This window comes from Trachypithecus francoisi, unplaced genomic scaffold, assembly GCF_009764315.1.
Source record: "Trachypithecus francoisi isolate TF-2019V2 unplaced genomic scaffold, Tfra_2.0 Lachesis_group0, whole genome shotgun sequence".
Taxonomy (NCBI): Eukaryota; Metazoa; Chordata; class Mammalia; order Primates; family Cercopithecidae; genus Trachypithecus; species Trachypithecus francoisi.
Window position 1 is genome coordinate 56,096,503 of NW_022681453.1, and position 18,303 is coordinate 56,114,805.

The following is an 18,303-nucleotide window of genomic DNA, read 5'->3' on the forward strand; positions in this document are numbered from 1 at the left end:
AGGATGATCCAGCTATTAGCAGCTTTTTCTGGGTGATTTCACTACTTATCAACCCTCTGACTGAACCTGTGCCCCAGTTTCTTCATCTACAAACTGGGAATAGTAGTAGCAGCTGCCACCACTTTGACGGCCTGGTTGTTACGGGCTCCTAGTATATGGGTTCTCTTAAAGAAATTTGTGGCCGGGCGTGGTGACTCATGCCTGTAATCCCAGCACTTTGGGAGGCCAAGGCAGGTGGATCACGAGGTCAGGATATCGAGACCATCCAGACTCCGTCTCTACTAAAAATACAAAAAAATTAGCTGGGTGTGGTGGCGGGCACCTGTAGTCCCAGCTACTCGGGAGGCTGAGGCAGGAGAATGGCATGAACCCCAGAGGTGGAGCTTGCAATGAGCCAAGATTGCGCCACTGCACTCCAGCCTGGGCGACAGAGCAAGACTCAGTCTGAAAAATAAAAAAGAAAAAAAATAATTTGTTCCCTGTTTTATTTTCCTAAACTGTGCCAGAGGCCAGGGCAGGAAGAATGGGGAGAGCCTGTGGCTAGGGCTTTGCTCCTTCCGGGATCTGGGATCTGGTGAGGGGTCACACTCTCACCCATTCACAAGCTGAACACATTGCCTTGGGCACTGCATGAGAACAGCAGGGCACCCTGGCCAGACCCCAAGTTCTCCCTTCAGTTTCACTAAGCAGCTGCCACATGAATGACATTTTACATATTGTTCTCCGCTTGTTCATGGGAGTGGACAAATTTGGTGACTGTGAGGGGAGGGTCCCTCTCAGCTGATGACTTTGAGTTGTGTTTCTCAATATCTTTACTGTGACTGCTGTTGGTGTGAGGAGATACTTTGGTTGGGTTGGAAAAGGCTCTACCTTGCACGACTCTGTCTCTGAGCACATTGCTGTCTCTGAAGTTGGTCAGGGCAGGCCACTGGGATTTGGGGAGCAGAAGTGGACCGGTCAGTGAAAGCAGCATTCCAGACAAATCAAGAATGGCACCACCCTTTATTGCTGCCAATCTAAGTGGACCGGTCAGTGAAAGCAGCATTCCAGACAAATCAAGAATGGCACCACCCTTTATTGCTGCCAATCTAAGTGGACCGGTCAGTGAAAGCAGCATTCCAGACAAATCAAGAATGGCACCACCCTTTATTGCCGCCAATCTATCTGAAATTCTGTCAGTTTTTCTGGGTTTTTGGAGACAAGTGTACCAGAGTTAAATTAAATCATTTAATTTCCAGGAGTGATAGGCATGGGGACACATTACTCAAATGGATCTGGAATCCCGTTTTTTCCAAGAAATCTTTCTTGATTCATTCGATGAGTGGTTATAATGGACATATCTTCCTCTTAATTGCCAACAGCACCCCCAGCTCCCAAATTCATTCTTTTGTCTATGTGTAAACAGCCCTTATCAGATGTTACATTTGTTTAATTGGTGACTGTATGGCTGTGATTTAATCTAAGTTTCCAGGGAGGTATGGGTTAGATGCCAAGCTCACTACCTTGAGCAGACAGGGACTGCTGGAGAGGAGGGTGGGGTGAGCTCCCTGAGACCCAGCGAGAGCCTGGGAACTGGCTGTCATTATTGTGTTGGCTGTTGCAGGGCTCTGGGAGTCTGCCACAGGCTGTCCTGGCATCCATGTGGTGTCTGTGTAACTCCCCCACATGCTGGAAAGGTAGGGCCCCACATGCCTTGGTGCCATGCCAGAGCGTGGGCTGCAGCAGGACAGAGGTCATTTGGCAGAGCTGGCATTAGCTCCCCAGGGATGTTAGAGAGCCTTGGGAGCCCAGGCAGGTGTCCAGAGGCAGAGCAGGAGTCCAGGCCCAGATGGGCAGGTAGGACATAAGGGTCAGATGAGCAGGTGGGGAGAATCAGAGGAGGCAGGAAAGGTCTGAGGGTTGGTTCTTGACAGTTAAAGCAAATTGAAGGACCAAAGACAGTGAGGACAGCAGGGTACAATGGTGAATGCACCCAGCAAGGAAAAGAGACCTGAGTGCTCTTGCAGTGTAGCCCTGACTCCAGGATGTGATCCAGGAGCCTGCACTTTCCTTTGCTCTCCAGCCTCAATCTCAATTTGTCAAATGAGAGGGCTGGTCTAGAGACTCTATAAAGTCCCTTTTGACAGTGATATCTTAGGGGCTTGAGGGTCCATGAATCATCCTTTCAGTCCTGGAGGAGGCTCTAGAGCTCTAGAGTCACCAATTGTTTGTCACTAAAGGGAGGGACCCAGGAATTCCAGTGTTTTCCAACATTTCAAAAATTATATCTATACCCACAAAAGGACCACAACAGATGATCACTTAAACTGTAGTTTGATAGCAGAGTTTGGGGGAAATATAATAAAGAGATAGTATTTATTGTACAAAGTTTGAGGAACTGATCAAATTTAACCCTCTCATTTTATATATGAAGAAAATGAAATCCAGAGAGGAAAACTCGTTTGCCCAAGGACACCTAGGAAGTTAACAGAACAAGAATCAGAAGATTTCAGTTTTCTAACAACCCAGTTCCAAGCTTTTACTGCCCCAACCACCTCTTCCTTCCCTGGCTTATGTGCCAGCATCGCTTGCAGAGAACAGGACCTGAGCTTTTGAAAAATGTTCTAGTCTTCCTTTCTCTGATAAGTAGATTTCATCTAACAGCTTTCCCGTCTAGCCATTCCAGATACCAGTGACTGAGTGTGAACTCATCCAGTAGCCCTAGAGAGATGTGTTTCCTCTGCTGCTGATGCACTGGGGATGGGAGTATAGGTGTGGATGTGACTGGATTGAGCGGGAAAGTCCTGTGTTTCCTGTGGAAAGGGCATAGTTTCTGCAGAGCCTGAAAGGCAGCTACTTGCAGGAATAAGGAGAGTTATGGATTGGAAGTGAAGGGACCTTGCTATGAACCTGGCTTAACTACTGTGCGACCTTGGGCAAGTGACCTCTCTGGGCCTCAGCTTCTTCATTTATAAAATGGAGCAGGGTGGGGAAGCCCAGCTGTGCACTAAGAAAATCTTTCAACCCTGACACTGTAAATATGTGCACTTTGCCCCTTCCCCATGGAGCTATTCCAGTTTCTCATACGTAGGCAAAGGGTTAAGTAAGTTCAGTCCCTGGTTGGGTAGTAAGTCCCAGAAAGACGGGGCCTGTCTATCCCACATACCGTGACCATTCTATCTTCCTGAAGAACTTCATTTTATGACGCCTCCTGCTGAAACTCTTGGTGGCTCCATACTGCTTACTGGAAAAATCCATCATTCTTTTGCCTGACATTTGAACTTCCAAGAGTTGGCCGATGTTACCTATCCAGCTTCATGCCTTGCCATCACTCGGAGATGCAGATGTAGAAAGTTAGAGACCCAAGTTTTACTCCCAACTTCACCTTGCAGTTCTGTGACTTTAGGAAAGTTTTGTAACCTCTCTGGGTCCCATATGTAAAATGAAGATGATAAAATACCTAGTTCATCAGTTTGATTTGAAACACCATTACAATTGAGAAAGATAATTGAATTTTAGCTCACTCACTTTCCCTTCCCCAACTAATGCATATCATATCCTTGGGAATAGGAATTGTACACTTCTTTTATATCCTCACGATGCTTAGCATAAAGTCCTCCACAGAGCAAATGCTCAATAAATATTTGATGAGTTGATGTTTTGCCTGTTTCAGAAGTTATCTAAGATAAGCGTAACATTTGCTTTCCTTTGCAGTTTGCCCAGCTGGTCGCCATCTACAAGACACTGGGAGGAGAAAAGTTCCCTCTCATTGAGCAGACATACTACCCCAACCACAAAGAGATGGTAAGTGGCTCAGTGGGGACATTAGTCTTTCTGCTATTTTCATTTTGCACTTAGCCACCTGGTGACTGTGGGTCTCTGACAAGGGCCTCAGCGTCTCAACCCCAAAGACTCCACTGGGGTTGAACTACAGAACTTGTGTGGCTGGAATAGCTAGATTTTAGCTGACAGCCTCTTGTCAAATTCTGGAGATAGAATAGGGAAGAACAGGAGTAAGGGCAGTTTAATCAAGCTGAGAGAATAACAAACTTCTGGACCAACAATCAGATCTTACTGCTTTTGAGTCCCAGCCCTGACTGTGCCACTTGTCGTTGAACAAGCTGCATTTCCTCACCGTGTGCAGTTTCCAATAAGACGGTCAAGTGGGCATAATTATCCTTGCACAGGATACTCTAATAGGGTACATACACAATTTAAGTGAGATTCATTAAGTAATAGCGTCTGGGAAACTGTGAAGCACTCTACTAGATGTAGGGCATTGCTCCTACTATTATTAATCCCCTGACTCTCCCATTCCTCTGGCACTTCCACAACTGTGATAAGGCTGGATTAATACTGTGCCTTCTGCCATCCTAGTAAGTCAGAAGGAGCAGAGAGATGGGAGAGTTGGTTGTTAAGGAGGCTATTGCCAATGTTTTTCCTGTGCAGGGACCTGGAGCTCAAACTCCCTTCTTCCCTGTCCCCACACCATCTGCCCCAGGCTGGTGTGATCAATTGGTGATCTTGCTTAACCCACCAATGGAGACTCCCTGCAAAGCATTCCAAGTGGAACAGAGATTATGTTTGTTCCCGCCTCCCCACTTCCTTGGCCAAAAGGGGTCTCCGTTTACACCATTTCTGCAAATCAAGAGCCTTCTTCTGACACATTGTGTATGACCCTGCTTAGCAGCACACCACATATCAGAAAAAAACCTTGGGCCTTGAAAAGAACCATCTCTGTCATCTTTGCCAGAGCTTCCCCAGGGAGAAGCTCTGAAACTTTAAGCTCTTGTCCTTAATAAATCCTTGAGGCCAATATCAGGACTTTTCCTTTCAGGGCAAGCCAGGAAGCCTTGCAGAGGCTAAGGAGCCCTAAGGGTCCTTTGGTTGGGGAATCTCAGAGAGCTCAAGACACAATGGTGAGAGTACTCAGCTGAAGGGTTCAGGGGGCTCTCTGGGGATCAAAACTGGCTTTTTCCTGCTGTAAAATCTAGCAGGGCTGGCCGCTGGAAAAAAATTGCCTCCATTGCCAAGTATATTCCCTACGTACCGTCCTTTCCCCTCGAGGGCCTTTGTGCTATTTCTCTCTTGTGCTCTATCCTGAAATTTGCCCTCAAGAGAGGACCACCTCTCTGTGGTGTAAGAAGCCAACAAAGGGGGATTTCAACTCTATAAGTAAAAGGCTTTGTGGCTTTTAAAAGGTTCTGAAATAGGAATGAAGATGTTAGTAATTTAAAAGAGACAGAAGAGAAGCCTTATGAACATCAGTTAAGGAGAGTTAACCTGGAGAGGTAGTACCTATTCTGAGACAATAAGTGCATTCTTATTCAGAGAGGTGCTAACCAGGCGGGACCCTCTGCCAGAAATGGTGTAGAGGGGATACCAGCATTGGGAGGCAGGTTAGGCCATTCTAACTCTCACACTGAGTGATTCTGTGTCCCCCAAATGACTCCCCCAAACAGATGAAAGTGTATCAGAGGATTAGGATGAGGTAAGACAGGGGAAGTAGAGGATACACAGCCACAGTATGTTGTTGTTTTCATTCCCGCCAGTCAGTCTCTTTATGATGCTGTCAACCCACCTTCTGATATTGTACATCACAAGGATATACCATCTCATATGTATGACATTCACCATTTCTCCCCTACCAGATCGATTAAGACAAAGGAAAACACGTTTTCCTGGGGAGGAAAGAGAATAATCCTGGCTTTAGAAAACAAACTAAGCCAAAAGAAAGACTTGCAGTAACAGCTACAAGGCTAGACTAATGGGGTTTAGGAGGCAGGGGTGACAGGCTGAGGGCAGGGCAGAAAAGTCATGGCCCCTTCCCTGCCCTGACAGTGGCCAGACCGTCCACTTGGCACTTCTTATTAGCTGGCAGCAAGAAGTCCAGTGGTAATGGCCAAAGCTCTGCAGGGGAGGAGAACCAGCTTGATCTTCAGGACTCTTGAAGGGATGTGATGGTCACTGGTCCCTACTAGGGCTGGATGATGTCAAGAAACTCCTTCCTGAGAGGCAGGTGGCCCCGGTACCAGCTGCAGGTGCCGTCAACATGCTTCATACAGACATAATGCTGAGCCTGGTAACCATAGAGCTTTCGTTCCAACAGCCAGTCTGTCCAGAGGCACTCATTAGGGGCCGAGATGATACAGGGTACTGTATAGCAGGTAGTGATCTAGAGTCATGGCCACACAACATTAAAGTGAGTATGGTGTCCTTCTTTTTCCATTGCTGCCTTTCAGATTCCTACATACCCTTCCAGCCCATCTCAAATGCCCTTGTCTTATCAAGCCTTTCCTAGTCCCCAATCTTCCCCTGGATTCTCCTTCCCCAAGGTTCCCCGTATTCAATATTGCCACTTAGTGGCATCTCTGGAGTCAGACAGCTCCGAGGGTCCTTACTCTACCACTGACCTTGAGCAAGTCACTTCACTTCCCAGAGCTTTCATTTCTTCACCTTAAAATGGAAACCTTAATTCTTCATAAATATGTTTTAGAGACTAAATTAAACATTTACAGTAAATTTACTATTACAGTGGCTGGCAAAGAATAGACTCCTTTAAAGGGTGGCTGTATTACAGTTATCTCGTTCTGCCTCCTATGATGGCCACCTTCCCAGCCAAAGTGTAAGTACTTTGAGATCAGGGCCTATAGACTATATTGCTTTCTCATCCCCAACTTCATACAGTGCCTGATCCATGGCAGATCTCAAGTATAGTCTAGTAAGTGAATACATTCATGCATGAATGAAGGCTCAGAACCCTTCCTCCATCCCTAAAGACTTAAGAAATGGACATTCCCTTACTTGGCAGCCGCAGTTCAGATGGTAGTGATGATTCAGACTTTCCCTCTGCACCAAGGACAGGTCCTCCCAGGGCTCGATGTAGTTGCACAGATGGATGAAGACTTTTCCATCACTGAGGACCTGACCTTCAAGGGGAGATGGAGGAGAGTCAAGCATGAAGATTCTTCTCCTGGAGCTCCAGGGGCCCAGGTTCTTGAGCCCAGAATTGCAGCCTCCCCAGTGACTTTTTGGTGGCAGTGGTGGCATGGGACTCAATAAAGGGACCAAAAAATAAAACTACTATAATCTTTCTAGCAAAAAGATAAACAGATTATATTTGTATGAGGCAGAGTTGTGGGATCTGGTGAAGGCCTTTTCGTTTAGCATGGTACAGAGAGAAGAATGTGGTCTTTAAAGTCAGAGTCTGTGTAGGACCCCCTCTTTCTTTTCTTTTACTGGCTGAATGATCTTCAGGAAGTTTTATAACCTCTCAGCTGGAAAATGAAAATTATAAAGTTGTCAGATTAAATGAGAGAATGTCTATAAAGTTCCCAGCACAGTTGTGGTCCCACAGAAGATATTCAGTAAATAATAGGCCCCTTCCCCCTTTCCAGTCCTTCCCAGTATCTGCACAGGCCAGTCTCTTGCTCTAGGTTAGTGAGTCTTTCCCCTTCCCCATAGGAAATTTCCCCCTTTTTACCTATGAAATTCCTTTTCACCTTTCAAAGACCCTTTCAGTGCCACCTCAAAGCCGTCTCTGACCACCTAGCCCATACCTCTTTTAGAACCTCAGTCGCTCAATCATTTACTCACTGAGTGACTACTGTGATCTAGTACCAGAAATACAGATATAAAAATGACAGGATCTCTGCTCCCAAGGAGCTTACAAATGAGTAGGGTAGATAGATAAGTAAGGGAAATTACACTATTGTGCAGTTCTATACAAAATGCAGTATAAGAACAAAGGAATATACAATTATTTCCATCTATGGAAGGGGTGTGGGACAAGGAAGGTATATCAGAGGAGACTCTGCTTGCATTGGGCCTTGAAGGGATGAGTGGGAGTTCACCTGCCAGACAGGTTGGGGGAAGGGCTTCCTGTCATTGCATCTATCCTGTGCAGAGGCAGGGGGACACAGCCTGGCAGCATACCTTCTGCAACTGCAGGTAGCTGAGTTCAGCTCTTGGGAAAGTGAGGGGTTGGGAACTGACACTGACAAATGACAGAAGACAAAGCTAGAGAGGGCAGCAGTGTTCTGGTCACAAAGAGCTTTCAACACCAGGCAGAGGAGCTTGTGCCTTCTCCTGTAGGACGTGGGTGCCATTGATAACTTTTCCGTAGACTAGTTTTTTGTCATTTATCCCCACCCTGTTAGACTTGACCTCCCTGAAGGCACAGAACATGTTTCCTCATTTCCCCTGATTTACCTCCACGCCTGGCAGCAGGCTAGACACACAGAGGTTAGGAGCTTAGGAAGGAGGTGGGATAACAGAGTTTGAAAGGGCCTGGTCTGCCAGACCTGGGAACTGCAGGGCTCAGTAGTGTGTCCTGCCTCTGCCTCTCCCATCCAGGAGCTCCTCAGTTCTGCACAATTTCACATCTTCAGAGCTGGGATGCCCTTATCATTGTAGCCTCCAGTGCCTATGACTCAAGAGCCATGTCTGGACAGTGAACTCTTTTGAGGACTGTGCCTTGTTACTGAATCTCCACTCTCCTGGCCAAGGCATGGCAGTGACTAAGTGGTCATTCATTGCTGAATGTGTAGATAGATAGTGGAATCCCTTCACCTGTTCCCTCCCCTACAGCTGTGCTTTTTCTTTCCCTTGCTTTCTTTCTAAATATTGTTTTGTGTTTTCGGGCCAGTTTAGATCCCACTTACACAATGAAGCTTCCCTGATAGTTCACAGCTACCAAATAGTTCTGTTCCCTGAACTCCAAAATAATTTAATGTTGCATTCATTTATGGAGTCATATTCTTGTGTGATTCTTTAACTGTTCTATCCAAACCAATTCAGTATGGAGGAATCCTGCCTGGGCCCAAGTTCACAGAGACAGAACTATGTTAGACTCAAGCTCCTATTAGGTCCTGTGGAAAAGGCAGAGTTGACCTGCAAGGAGCAGTTTTAGAGAGGAGATTTTGACTTTGCCAAAAATCTGATACTGATTTAAACTATTTGAAAATGGAAGCAGCTGCCCTATACTGGGTGAGCAACCTGTCCTTAAAATAGTGAAACAGTAGCCACGATCACTGTAATGAGAACTCTTACATTTAAAGGGAGGTTACAAGGCTCCTCCCAACTCAGAGGTTGTCTGTCACTAACACAGCTCTGTTTTATGCCCAAGAAAATGCCACCTGGCTCAGCCTGCTGCCCAAGGAAGACCCTGGCTCCTTTCTCACTACCTCCCCTAGGGCAGAATCTATTATATTAAGGCCAGTTGCTGGTCTTTAACTTACCAGTCAAGAGGTACTGCTTCTGGCTGTTGGCTTCTAGTTTCACACCACAGAGGGAAGAGTCAAAAGGTGTATAGATATACTGAACATCCTTGACTTTCTCAAACCCTTTGAACATCTGACAGGCAGTTACAAAAAAAAAAAAAGCAATATTGAGTCAGTGAGTGTACTGCATATATTAACAGGCACAAGTTTCCCATTTCTCAGCCTAAGTATTTAAGCAGAAGTCCAGTTCAGGATTTTGTGTCCTCAGATGTCCCTACTGGGTTATTTTCTCTCTTAAAAAAACAAACACTTAAGCCTTGGTTTATTCCAGTAGGTACCTGTAGTGGCGCCATACACCAGCAGCTGTGGGACCAGATGGACACGGAGGCCCTCCCCTGCAATATCCCTGGGATTCTATGGGCTTTGCCTCCAAATCTCATCTAGTTCCACTTCAGCATCTAGACCCAAGGATCACTGAGCCAGGCCACCTGAAAGCTACCAGCCCTCCCAGAACACAGACCCCACTTCCTCCATCAGCCTTAGGGGCTACACATCCCAGCCTGCCCCCATGTACCTTTATCTGTTTGATTTCATACCGGAGCATTTTTTCAGTGTCAGCAGGGTCTGCACTGGCAGGAACTACCTTCTCACTGGAGACTTTGGCCCGAATCACTGCATAGGAAGAGAAAAGAGGGAACCTTTAGCAGCTGGTGGGGGTAATACACCTGAAGTCTGGATGATCCAGGGTCCCTGAAGAAGTCTATAGGGCAATTCTTGGTTTTGGTGTGACTGGGTTGTGAGCAACATGATGTGTGAGAAGGGGGACCTGGAAACGCCTCCCCTGCAGTCACTGGAAGTTCCAAACCCCTCAGGCTCATTAGGTTCTATAACCGCTAAGCTCTTTCTGCCTTTTTGAACCAGTTAGTTTGGAGAGCTCTAGTTCTCCATAGCCATTTGTGCAGTGGGGCACAGGGTAGGAGTCAGAGTACAGAAGGGAGGAGGAGCCCCTTCAGGGCAGCTGGTGTGAAGTTTATTGCTATGGTTAAGGCCTCTCAGCCTGCCTACAGTTGACATTAGTAAATGTTTATTGAATTCATAAATGTTCTGACTCTGCACTGAGGTATTGCATCTCTTGCCATTTGAGCATTAATAACCAAAAACTGTTGATGACATTCTTCCTCTGTGCCTGGCCTTGCACTAGGCACTAGGCCCATAGATGAGATTAAGACAGGGTCCCCATCCTGCAGAGCTCTTGATCTAGTGCAGGGCATACTTGTAAAGAACAATAGCACAGCATAGTAGGAGCGCTAAGACAGTTAGATGCTGAGGCGGCACCAAGGAGCCAGGGAGCCTGCAGAGAAGGGGAGAGACCTAAGTTAGACCTTGAAGGATGAGTAGGAGTCTGCCAGGAATTTAAGGGTGTGAGGGAGGGCATTCCAGGCAGAGGGAAAAGAAAGGACAGAACCTGTGTGTTGCGTTAGGGGCTTGGTGGCAACCTCAGTTATAGGCCTGGACAGACACGGGTAGTTATAATGCAAGCCCTCTGCCCTCCCCTTTCTGTCCCCAGTCCAGTAGTTCAGAATAATCATCAGATAGCTCCGGTGACACCTTGTTCAGTGACACTCCGTAATTGCAGTATGGCCAGAGTGAGGGACGTCGCTATGGAAGTCCCTGACGCAATCTTCATTTCCTTATGAATCAGTCAGGTTCTGCGCTTGCAAGGTTGCTATGGCGCCTGGTCCTTCCCAACCCATCAGCCTCAGCAAGAGACAACTGGTCGGAATTTGAGCTCCTCCCTTTTCCTCTGGACTCCTGGTCTACTGCTGGCCAGATACTAATCCCCCACAACCACCCCCTGCTGTGGACCTCGCGGACCCCGGACTCACCAAGTGCTGAGTGGCAGATGTGCTGCTGAGGGTGCGCCGGGGCGCAGCTGCATGCCTCACCCAGCCCCGGGGGCCGCAGCAACGCCAGCAGCCGCAGCAACAGCGCCCAGCTGGGCGCGGGCCGGGGGCTCCCAGGCATGACGCTGCAGAGCCCAACTGAGTCTGTGAGGTCTGTCAGACCGAACAGCCCCAACAGGGCTCCTTCCCAAGGCCTTCGTGCCCCTCGCCCCAGGCTTTATGAGGTGGCCCTAAGGGCCAATCCCGCCCCGATGGGCTCCGCCTTCCTTTGGCTCTAGGCCACCCGCAGCGGCAGGACCCGAGGCTCTTCCGACCTGCATACTCAGTAAGATGCAGAGGGAAGCCAGGAAAGAGGCCCTGGCCTCTGTTTCCCTGCCTAAGTCATGAAGCGGTCTGGAAGTAAAGGGAAAGCACTGGGAGAGGGGATGGTGTCAAGGGCAGAAAAACGGAAAGAGCCACAAAGACAAATGCATGAGGACAGAAAGACTGAGGGCTGTGATTCAGGCAGAAAGAACAAGAGTGAAGAGAGGCACAGACAGAAAGAGTGAGACAGGCAGAGTCCCAGAGAGGCAGACAGAATTACAACAGGCAAAAGAGACAGTGACAGAGAAGGACGGACCCCTTGCTGAGCTGCACGCTGGGAATGAGACGAGCTACTCAGGGCTTCTTTCAGCTGCAGGAAGTGCTTTCAATGCCCTATTTATGAGGCTCCAAAGCAACAGCAAACAGTAATAGAACAGGACAGAGAAAGTTGGGGTGTGTGTGTCTTGGCTCTGTTGCCTGGGGGGTGGGGAGAGATGTCAAAGAAGCAGCCAGTGCTTTAGAAACCCTTTCTCACTCCCAGAGCCTCAGACTCTCCAGATAGCTGGAGACAGCGCTCTTGGTGTGGGTACAAAACACAAGGTGTCCCATTACTTAGGGCAAACCTTGGACCTCAGAGCCCTCTCGAGGCCCTAGGCTACACAGATTTTTATTGCATGTCCCTTCTCACTGGAGACTATTGTCATGTTCTAGAAGGTGTGATAGCTTAGACAACAAAGAAGCAGACTGGGCGCAGTGGCTCACACCTGTAATCCCAGCACTTTGGGAGCCCAAGGCGGGTTGATCACCTGAGGTCAGGAGTTGGAGATCACCCTGGCCAACATGGTGAAACTCCATCTCTACTAAAAATACAAAAATTAGCCAGGCATGGTGGCCTACACCTGTAGTCCCAGGTACTCAGGAGGCTGAGGCAAGAGAATGGCTTGAACCCAGGAGGCGGAGGTTGCAGTGAGCTGAGATTGTGCCACTGCACTCCAGTCTAGGCGGCAGAGTGAGACTGCATCTCAAAAAAAAAGAAAAAGAGAAAACAAAGAAGCAGGGGACTTGGGGGTGACTGTGACCAGAGCCTTGTCTGCTGTTTGAGCGTAGTGTTCCAAGCCTCCAAATCCCAAATCTCCATGGGATTATTGCTGTGGGATGTTTCTACATGGTGCTGGACTGAATAGTGGGAGGCTGGATTCCAATTCTGACTGTCACTATAGTTTTGTGACTTTTGCCTCTCTGGGCGTCAGTTTTTTCTCCATAAAGTAGAGTTGAACTATGTGATTTCTAAAGCCCTTTGACGTTCTGTTTTCCAGCCTTGACTGGCCTCAACCAGGAATGCTGAAATCATCAGACCAGATACCCCCAATATCTGTTCAAATCTTAGTTCCCATAGGAGTCTGACTTTTCATCAGGGTCAACATTATTTCCTTCAAAGGATACGTTTTAAAGATGTAGGGTGTACCAAATAAGAGAACAGGGTTCCTGTAGCACTGCCAGTAATATGCTGTGTGACCCTGGAAAGTCACTGTCATTCCATGGGTCTCAGTTTTTTAATCAGTAAAGCAAGTAGATTGGACTATTTCTTTCTTTAAAGAACCCTCCAAGGGCATTCCCAAGAAAAGTATTTGTAGGATTCCACAGAGAGATGGGCACACTCTGACAGTTTATTCCTTTCTTTTCTGATTTCAGCTGACACTGCCCACGTTCCCTGTGGTGGTGAAGATTGGCCACGCTCACTCAGGCATGGGCAAGGTGAGGCAGAGAGGCCTGCTATGCTTCAGGGTTGAACCAAGAAGGGCAGTTTTCAGAGCGCCCATTTGTGAACTGCTCTTCTCCCTCTGTCACTGATGAATTCTTTCCAAAGAGAAGATGATTTGCCACCTCTAAAGCCATGAGTGTCACCCAACCAGACCTCTTTCAGTAAGCAGAATGCAAGCCACCTGCTTGGTCCTCTGGGTCCTTTGCAGCAAATGTGGCCCCTGAGTTCTGGGAAGGGAAGCTAGGGAAAAGGGGCCTCCTGGGAAGATGTGGCACCCAGATTAGTGTCTGGATCGGATACATATTCGTGGGTTTGGAGGCTCAGGGCCCTTGTGACTTCTCAGTGTGTGTATGTGTGTGTCTCCCTTCCCCCTTTCTGCCTTGCTCCAACATTAGGTCAAAGTGGAAAACCACTACGACTTCCAGGACATTGCCAGTGTGGTGGCTCTTACCCAGACCTATGCCACTGCAGAGCCTTTCATTGACTCCAAGTATGACATCCGGGTCCAGAAGATCGGCAACAACTACAAGGCTTACATGTAAGTAAGAGTGGGGTATGCTTTCTCCTCAACCACAGTGGAAAATCTCCACATTGTAACCAACTCTCAGTTTAACCTCTTATGGCCCATAGGCAGATAACAGAGAGAGGGTGCCACTTAAGTCAGAGATTTTTTACCTGGGTTCCTTTTAAGTCAGAGGAGGGGTCTGTGAACTAAGATGAGAAAATACATTAATATTCATTTTCACTTGCCTCTAAGGGAAATTTAGCTTTCTCTTCATTTTGAACAGAGACAACAGACTACAGTAGTTATCTGTACATAGGAGTTTGTCACTAAAGGCGATTACTGATATTCTTATATCTTGCTATAATTGAGACAGATATCTCTATGGATTATTCTCATTCCTACTTTAAAATCATGGTAGTTGTTAGACTTGCCACTGCCTCCTGTTATTTAGAAAGAAATACATATTTTACTAATCACAGATTTGTTTAATATTTTTGATAACTCTAATTGGGTAGCTCTGGGATCCCATGTATTCTGTCTTATATGGTTACACATCTTATATATTGTGTTCATTGGAAGGAATCCATAGGCTTCCCCAGACTGCCACAGCTCGAAGTTAAAAAGTTCCTGATGTAAATATCCAACACTAAAAATGCTACAGGCATTAAAAGCCCAGTGCATGACTTCTCTATAACTGTGTCCATTTGCCAGGATGGAAAGTTAAAAATTTCCTTCATTAGAATTTAGTAAAGGAAAAGATTTCAAAACTACCTGACTTTCCATAATATGCATAAAATGCAAGTGGCTTATAATTACAATTTTGGAAATATTAATCCCCCACTAAAAAAGTTTACAGTGGTGTTTTCTTTACAAAGAAAGAACATTATTAATATATAGATTTGATCTTGGTCACTTGGGACTTTAGCAGACTTCAAGGTTGAGCAGCGTTCCCTTTCCCTTCCCCACCTGTGTCTGTTTTTCTTCTCTTACCCACCTTTTCACTACTTACACTCCCCACCCCTAGAGTGACTTAGGCCCCCTCCCTGCACTCCTGTCCCATACCACCCTTCTTCACACACCTCCTGGTTAGCCCTTGCCACAAATGTGTTTTGTGTCACCCTCCTCCTCCAGACTCTGAGCTCCTTGTGGGCAAGAATGATAGAATCATCTCTGCATCTCCACTACCTTGTATAGCAGCAGGAACATTAATAAGCACCAATAAGTATTCAGGGAAGAACCCTTGTGGAAAACTGAGGCATAGAATTTATTTTACCTTTATTGTCAAGATTTGTACTTTTTTAGTTTACAACTTTATATTTATAGTCTTCTTGCTTCCAGAAAAGATTTAGGATTGCTTTAGAAAGACGCACAATGTGGCCAGGTGTGGTGGGTCACATCTGTAATCCCAGCACTTTGGGAGGCCAAGGCAGGCAGATTGCTTGAGCCTAGGAGTTCTAGACCAACCTGGGCAACATGGTAAGACCCCATTGTCTACAAAAGATACAAAAATTAGCTGGGTGTGGTGGTGCTTGCCTGTAGTCCCAGCTACTTGGGAGTCTGAGGTGGAAGGATCACTTGAGCCTGGGAGGTCAAGGCTGCAGTGAGCTGTGATTGCACCACTCCGGCCTGAGTGACGCAGGACCCTGTCTCAAAAAAAGAAAAGAAATATGCACAATCTAAGACAGAATAATTTAAAAACCATTATAAAAACTTGCTAAAAGAAGCAAAAAATATATATATATGTTCAGGCACCTAGGAAAGCAGATTATCTATCCTATAATTTTAAAATCCCCTAAATAAATACAAAACATTAATGATAACAGTGGAGTAAAAGTATCTTGATCCTTAAAAGAAGACACCTAATTTTTAAGGGTTAGGGTTTCAAGAAACAACTTAAAATGAAGCATAAAAAAAGAGAATTCCAAAACATTGATGAAGGGTGGGTGACCAGAGAAACTTTAGATAACATTTACTTACTTTTTTGTGTGCAACAAGAAATGTTTAGGCCCTCTTAGCTTCTCTTCACCACACTTCTTCCCCAAACTTGTGGCTATATTCCTGCTCTCAGAAGAAGGAATTGACTTAGCAGTAGCCAAGATCAGGCTTGGGATTCTTTTCGTCTACCCCAGCAATCTCCGTGGAGATCCAGAGACAGCCACTTTGGTGTGAAGAAGGTACCATTCCTGCCTCCATCTGCGGTAGGCAATAATGTGGGTCAGCTGTGGAGGTCAGATGATTTTTGGGTCTAGAGAATGGCCTCTCAGTGTCCCCTCTGCTCCCACATGCCTCAGGTAGCCTGTATGGATCTATGCCTTGCATCCCATTGTTAGAGAACAGTGTGAAGTGTTGGGGAGCTTTGCAAAGTTTAAAGTGCCATGCAAATGTAAGGATGTTGTTATTATCCACTCAAAAAGGATTTTAACCTATAAATTAACTTCAACAGGGTTATATAATGTTTTTTCTAGTATCTTAAATGTTGAAAAAGTCATAGAGGTTATAGGACTGGCTTGAAACCAATTATATAGGGTTCAGTGTCTTCCTTTTTTTTGAGACAGAGTCTCATTCTGTCACCAGGCTGGAATGCAGTGGTACGATCTCAGCTCACTGCAACCTCCACCTCCCTGGTTCAAGCGATTCCCCTGCCTCAGCCTCCTGAGTAGCTGGGACTACAGGCACCCGCCACCACACCGGGCTGATTTTTTGTATTTTAGTAGAGACGGGGTTTCACCATGTTGACCAGGATGGTCTTGATCTCCTGACCTCATAATCTGCCTGCCTTGGCCTCCCAAAGTGCTGGGATTACAGGCATGAACCATCACATCCGGCCCTAACTTTCTTATTTTAAGCGTTTATGTAAGTGAGTCCTTCAAATACATGGTATGGTGATGGGCAGCCATGAAGTCATTCAAAATTTGTGATTGAAAGATTCTACTACTGAGACTTCTCGTTTTGAAGTGAAGCCTTCTCAGATTATGAAAATTATTAATATTACTACTAATGAAATAAATAAGCCTATAGATGAAACAGTGTTTCACATTGTGTTATGCATCAGGGCAGTAGGAATATCCTGATAAACCAAGGAAACATCGTGGGAAGAAAGTTAACACCTACAGAGAGAATGGTAAAATGAATTTTGGCTCAGGTTGAGTTGGATATGCAACCTGAAAATCGTGGGAGTCAGTGTACAAATCCAAAGTTTGTGAGACCCTCTTATGTGCTATGGCTCTGTGTTGGGGACATGGAAGTGAGTAACTCTCTGCCCCTGCCTTGAGCAGTCTGGTCACAGGGACACATTTGTAAATCGCAAATGTTAAGAAGACAGAGTTATTTTTATTATGATTCTGTCTTCGTGTTTCTACTCAGGTTTTGCCAGCCACTCAGTAGTTTGTTTCTTTGCCTTTCCTGAATTAGGTAGTGGAGTATAGGGAAAAGCACGTCATGTGAGGAAACCAAGATTCCTGGACTCTTATCTCATACCTATTTGGACTATATATAATCTCAGACAAGTCCTCTAACCTTTCTGAGTCTTATTTTTCTTATCTCTCAAGCAGGGGCAAGAATTTCAGCCTACTCACAATAGGGGGTTTGAAATGAGGGGTTTGGTGAGGAGTCACCTTGGAAAGCAGTCAGTACTGTTCAAGCTTAAGGACCGTTGTGACCCCGTTCGTTAACTCATGGGGCCACCTCGTGGTTCTGAAAAATGAGCCATATATCTAGGTTCTTCAGTGTCTGAAATCAGATCTCTGGGGAGACCACTCTCTAACAGTACTGAATGATAAGGGCAGCACAGGAAGGGCTCTGTCAACAATGTAAGCAGGACTCTTCTGTCCCTTAGGCCATCTCCTTCCTCTTGACTGTGTCCGGGTGAAGGCTAATAATTAAAATGACATATTTTGGGTGTTCATAGTTAATTTAAACCTGTATCAGTTCGTCTTTCTGACAGCCCTGTGTTAACAGATAACAGGCTCAGAGGGGCGAAATGACTCTGTGAAGGTCATCCAGCCCATCAAGAGCAAATCCAGAACCAGAAACCAAGTAATCCACCTCCTGTTTAGTCTAAGACTAGTTGACACTGACACATATTCATGGATGGAGGGTGCCGTGGGGACAGCAGAGAAGAGGCTGATGGCTTGATGCCATCGGCTCCATTTGACAGACAAGGCAACTTAACCCTGAAGAGTTAATTGACTTGCCCAGAGTCACATTGCTAGTATTATAGTGGCCTTCAGAAATTAACACTGAATGAATGAATGAGTGAGCCAGTAAGGAAGACATTCAGAGATATTGATAAAGAACCCTGCAGGAGTTCTCAGGATCAATGGAATTCAGTTTGTATGTATTGAGTCAGTATAGATACTGAATGGGTAGGCTTCTGGGAACACAAGACATGATATATACCTTCAAGTGGTTTTCAGGCTTGTGGAAAAATCTGAACTTAAGACTCAGATCAAATAAAATAAAAAGTAGATTTAAGTTTGAAAATCAGGTAGAAGCAAAGTCCTGTAGGAGTTCTAAGGACAGTAAGAGGTCATCCAGTTGAGAGATCAGGGAAGGCTCTGTGAAGCCAGAGCTGTCTGGGCAAGACCCTTGTAGAGAGGAGGAGGGTATTGCATGTGGGGATTTGGCAGA

General features: G+C 46.1%; 2 protein-coding genes across 3 annotated transcripts in view; one reads left to right on the plus strand and one right to left on the minus strand.

Moving 5' to 3' along the window:
- SYN2 (synapsin II) overlaps positions 1-18,303 on the plus strand; it is a 192,796-nt gene that overhangs the window by 149,983 nt on the left and 24,510 nt on the right. For both annotated transcript variants that reach the window (XM_033210706.1, XM_033210705.1), the window contains exons 5-7: positions 3,694-3,783; positions 13,100-13,162; positions 13,565-13,707. In XM_033210706.1, the coding sequence (XP_033066597.1) occupies positions 3,694-3,783; positions 13,100-13,162; positions 13,565-13,707 (296 nt within the window). The remainder of the gene's footprint in view (positions 1-3,693; positions 3,784-13,099; positions 13,163-13,564; positions 13,708-18,303) is intronic.
- On the minus strand, positions 1,130-11,810 carry TIMP4 (TIMP metallopeptidase inhibitor 4). The gene is made up of 5 exons (XM_033210708.1): positions 11,087-11,810; positions 9,775-9,872; positions 9,219-9,333; positions 6,784-6,908; positions 1,130-6,154 (listed from the first exon to the last, which is right to left on the minus strand). The coding sequence occupies exons 1-5, from the start codon at positions 11,223-11,225 to the stop codon at positions 5,957-5,959; spliced, it is 675 nt and encodes a 224-aa protein (XP_033066599.1). The 5' UTR covers positions 11,226-11,810; the 3' UTR covers positions 1,130-5,956.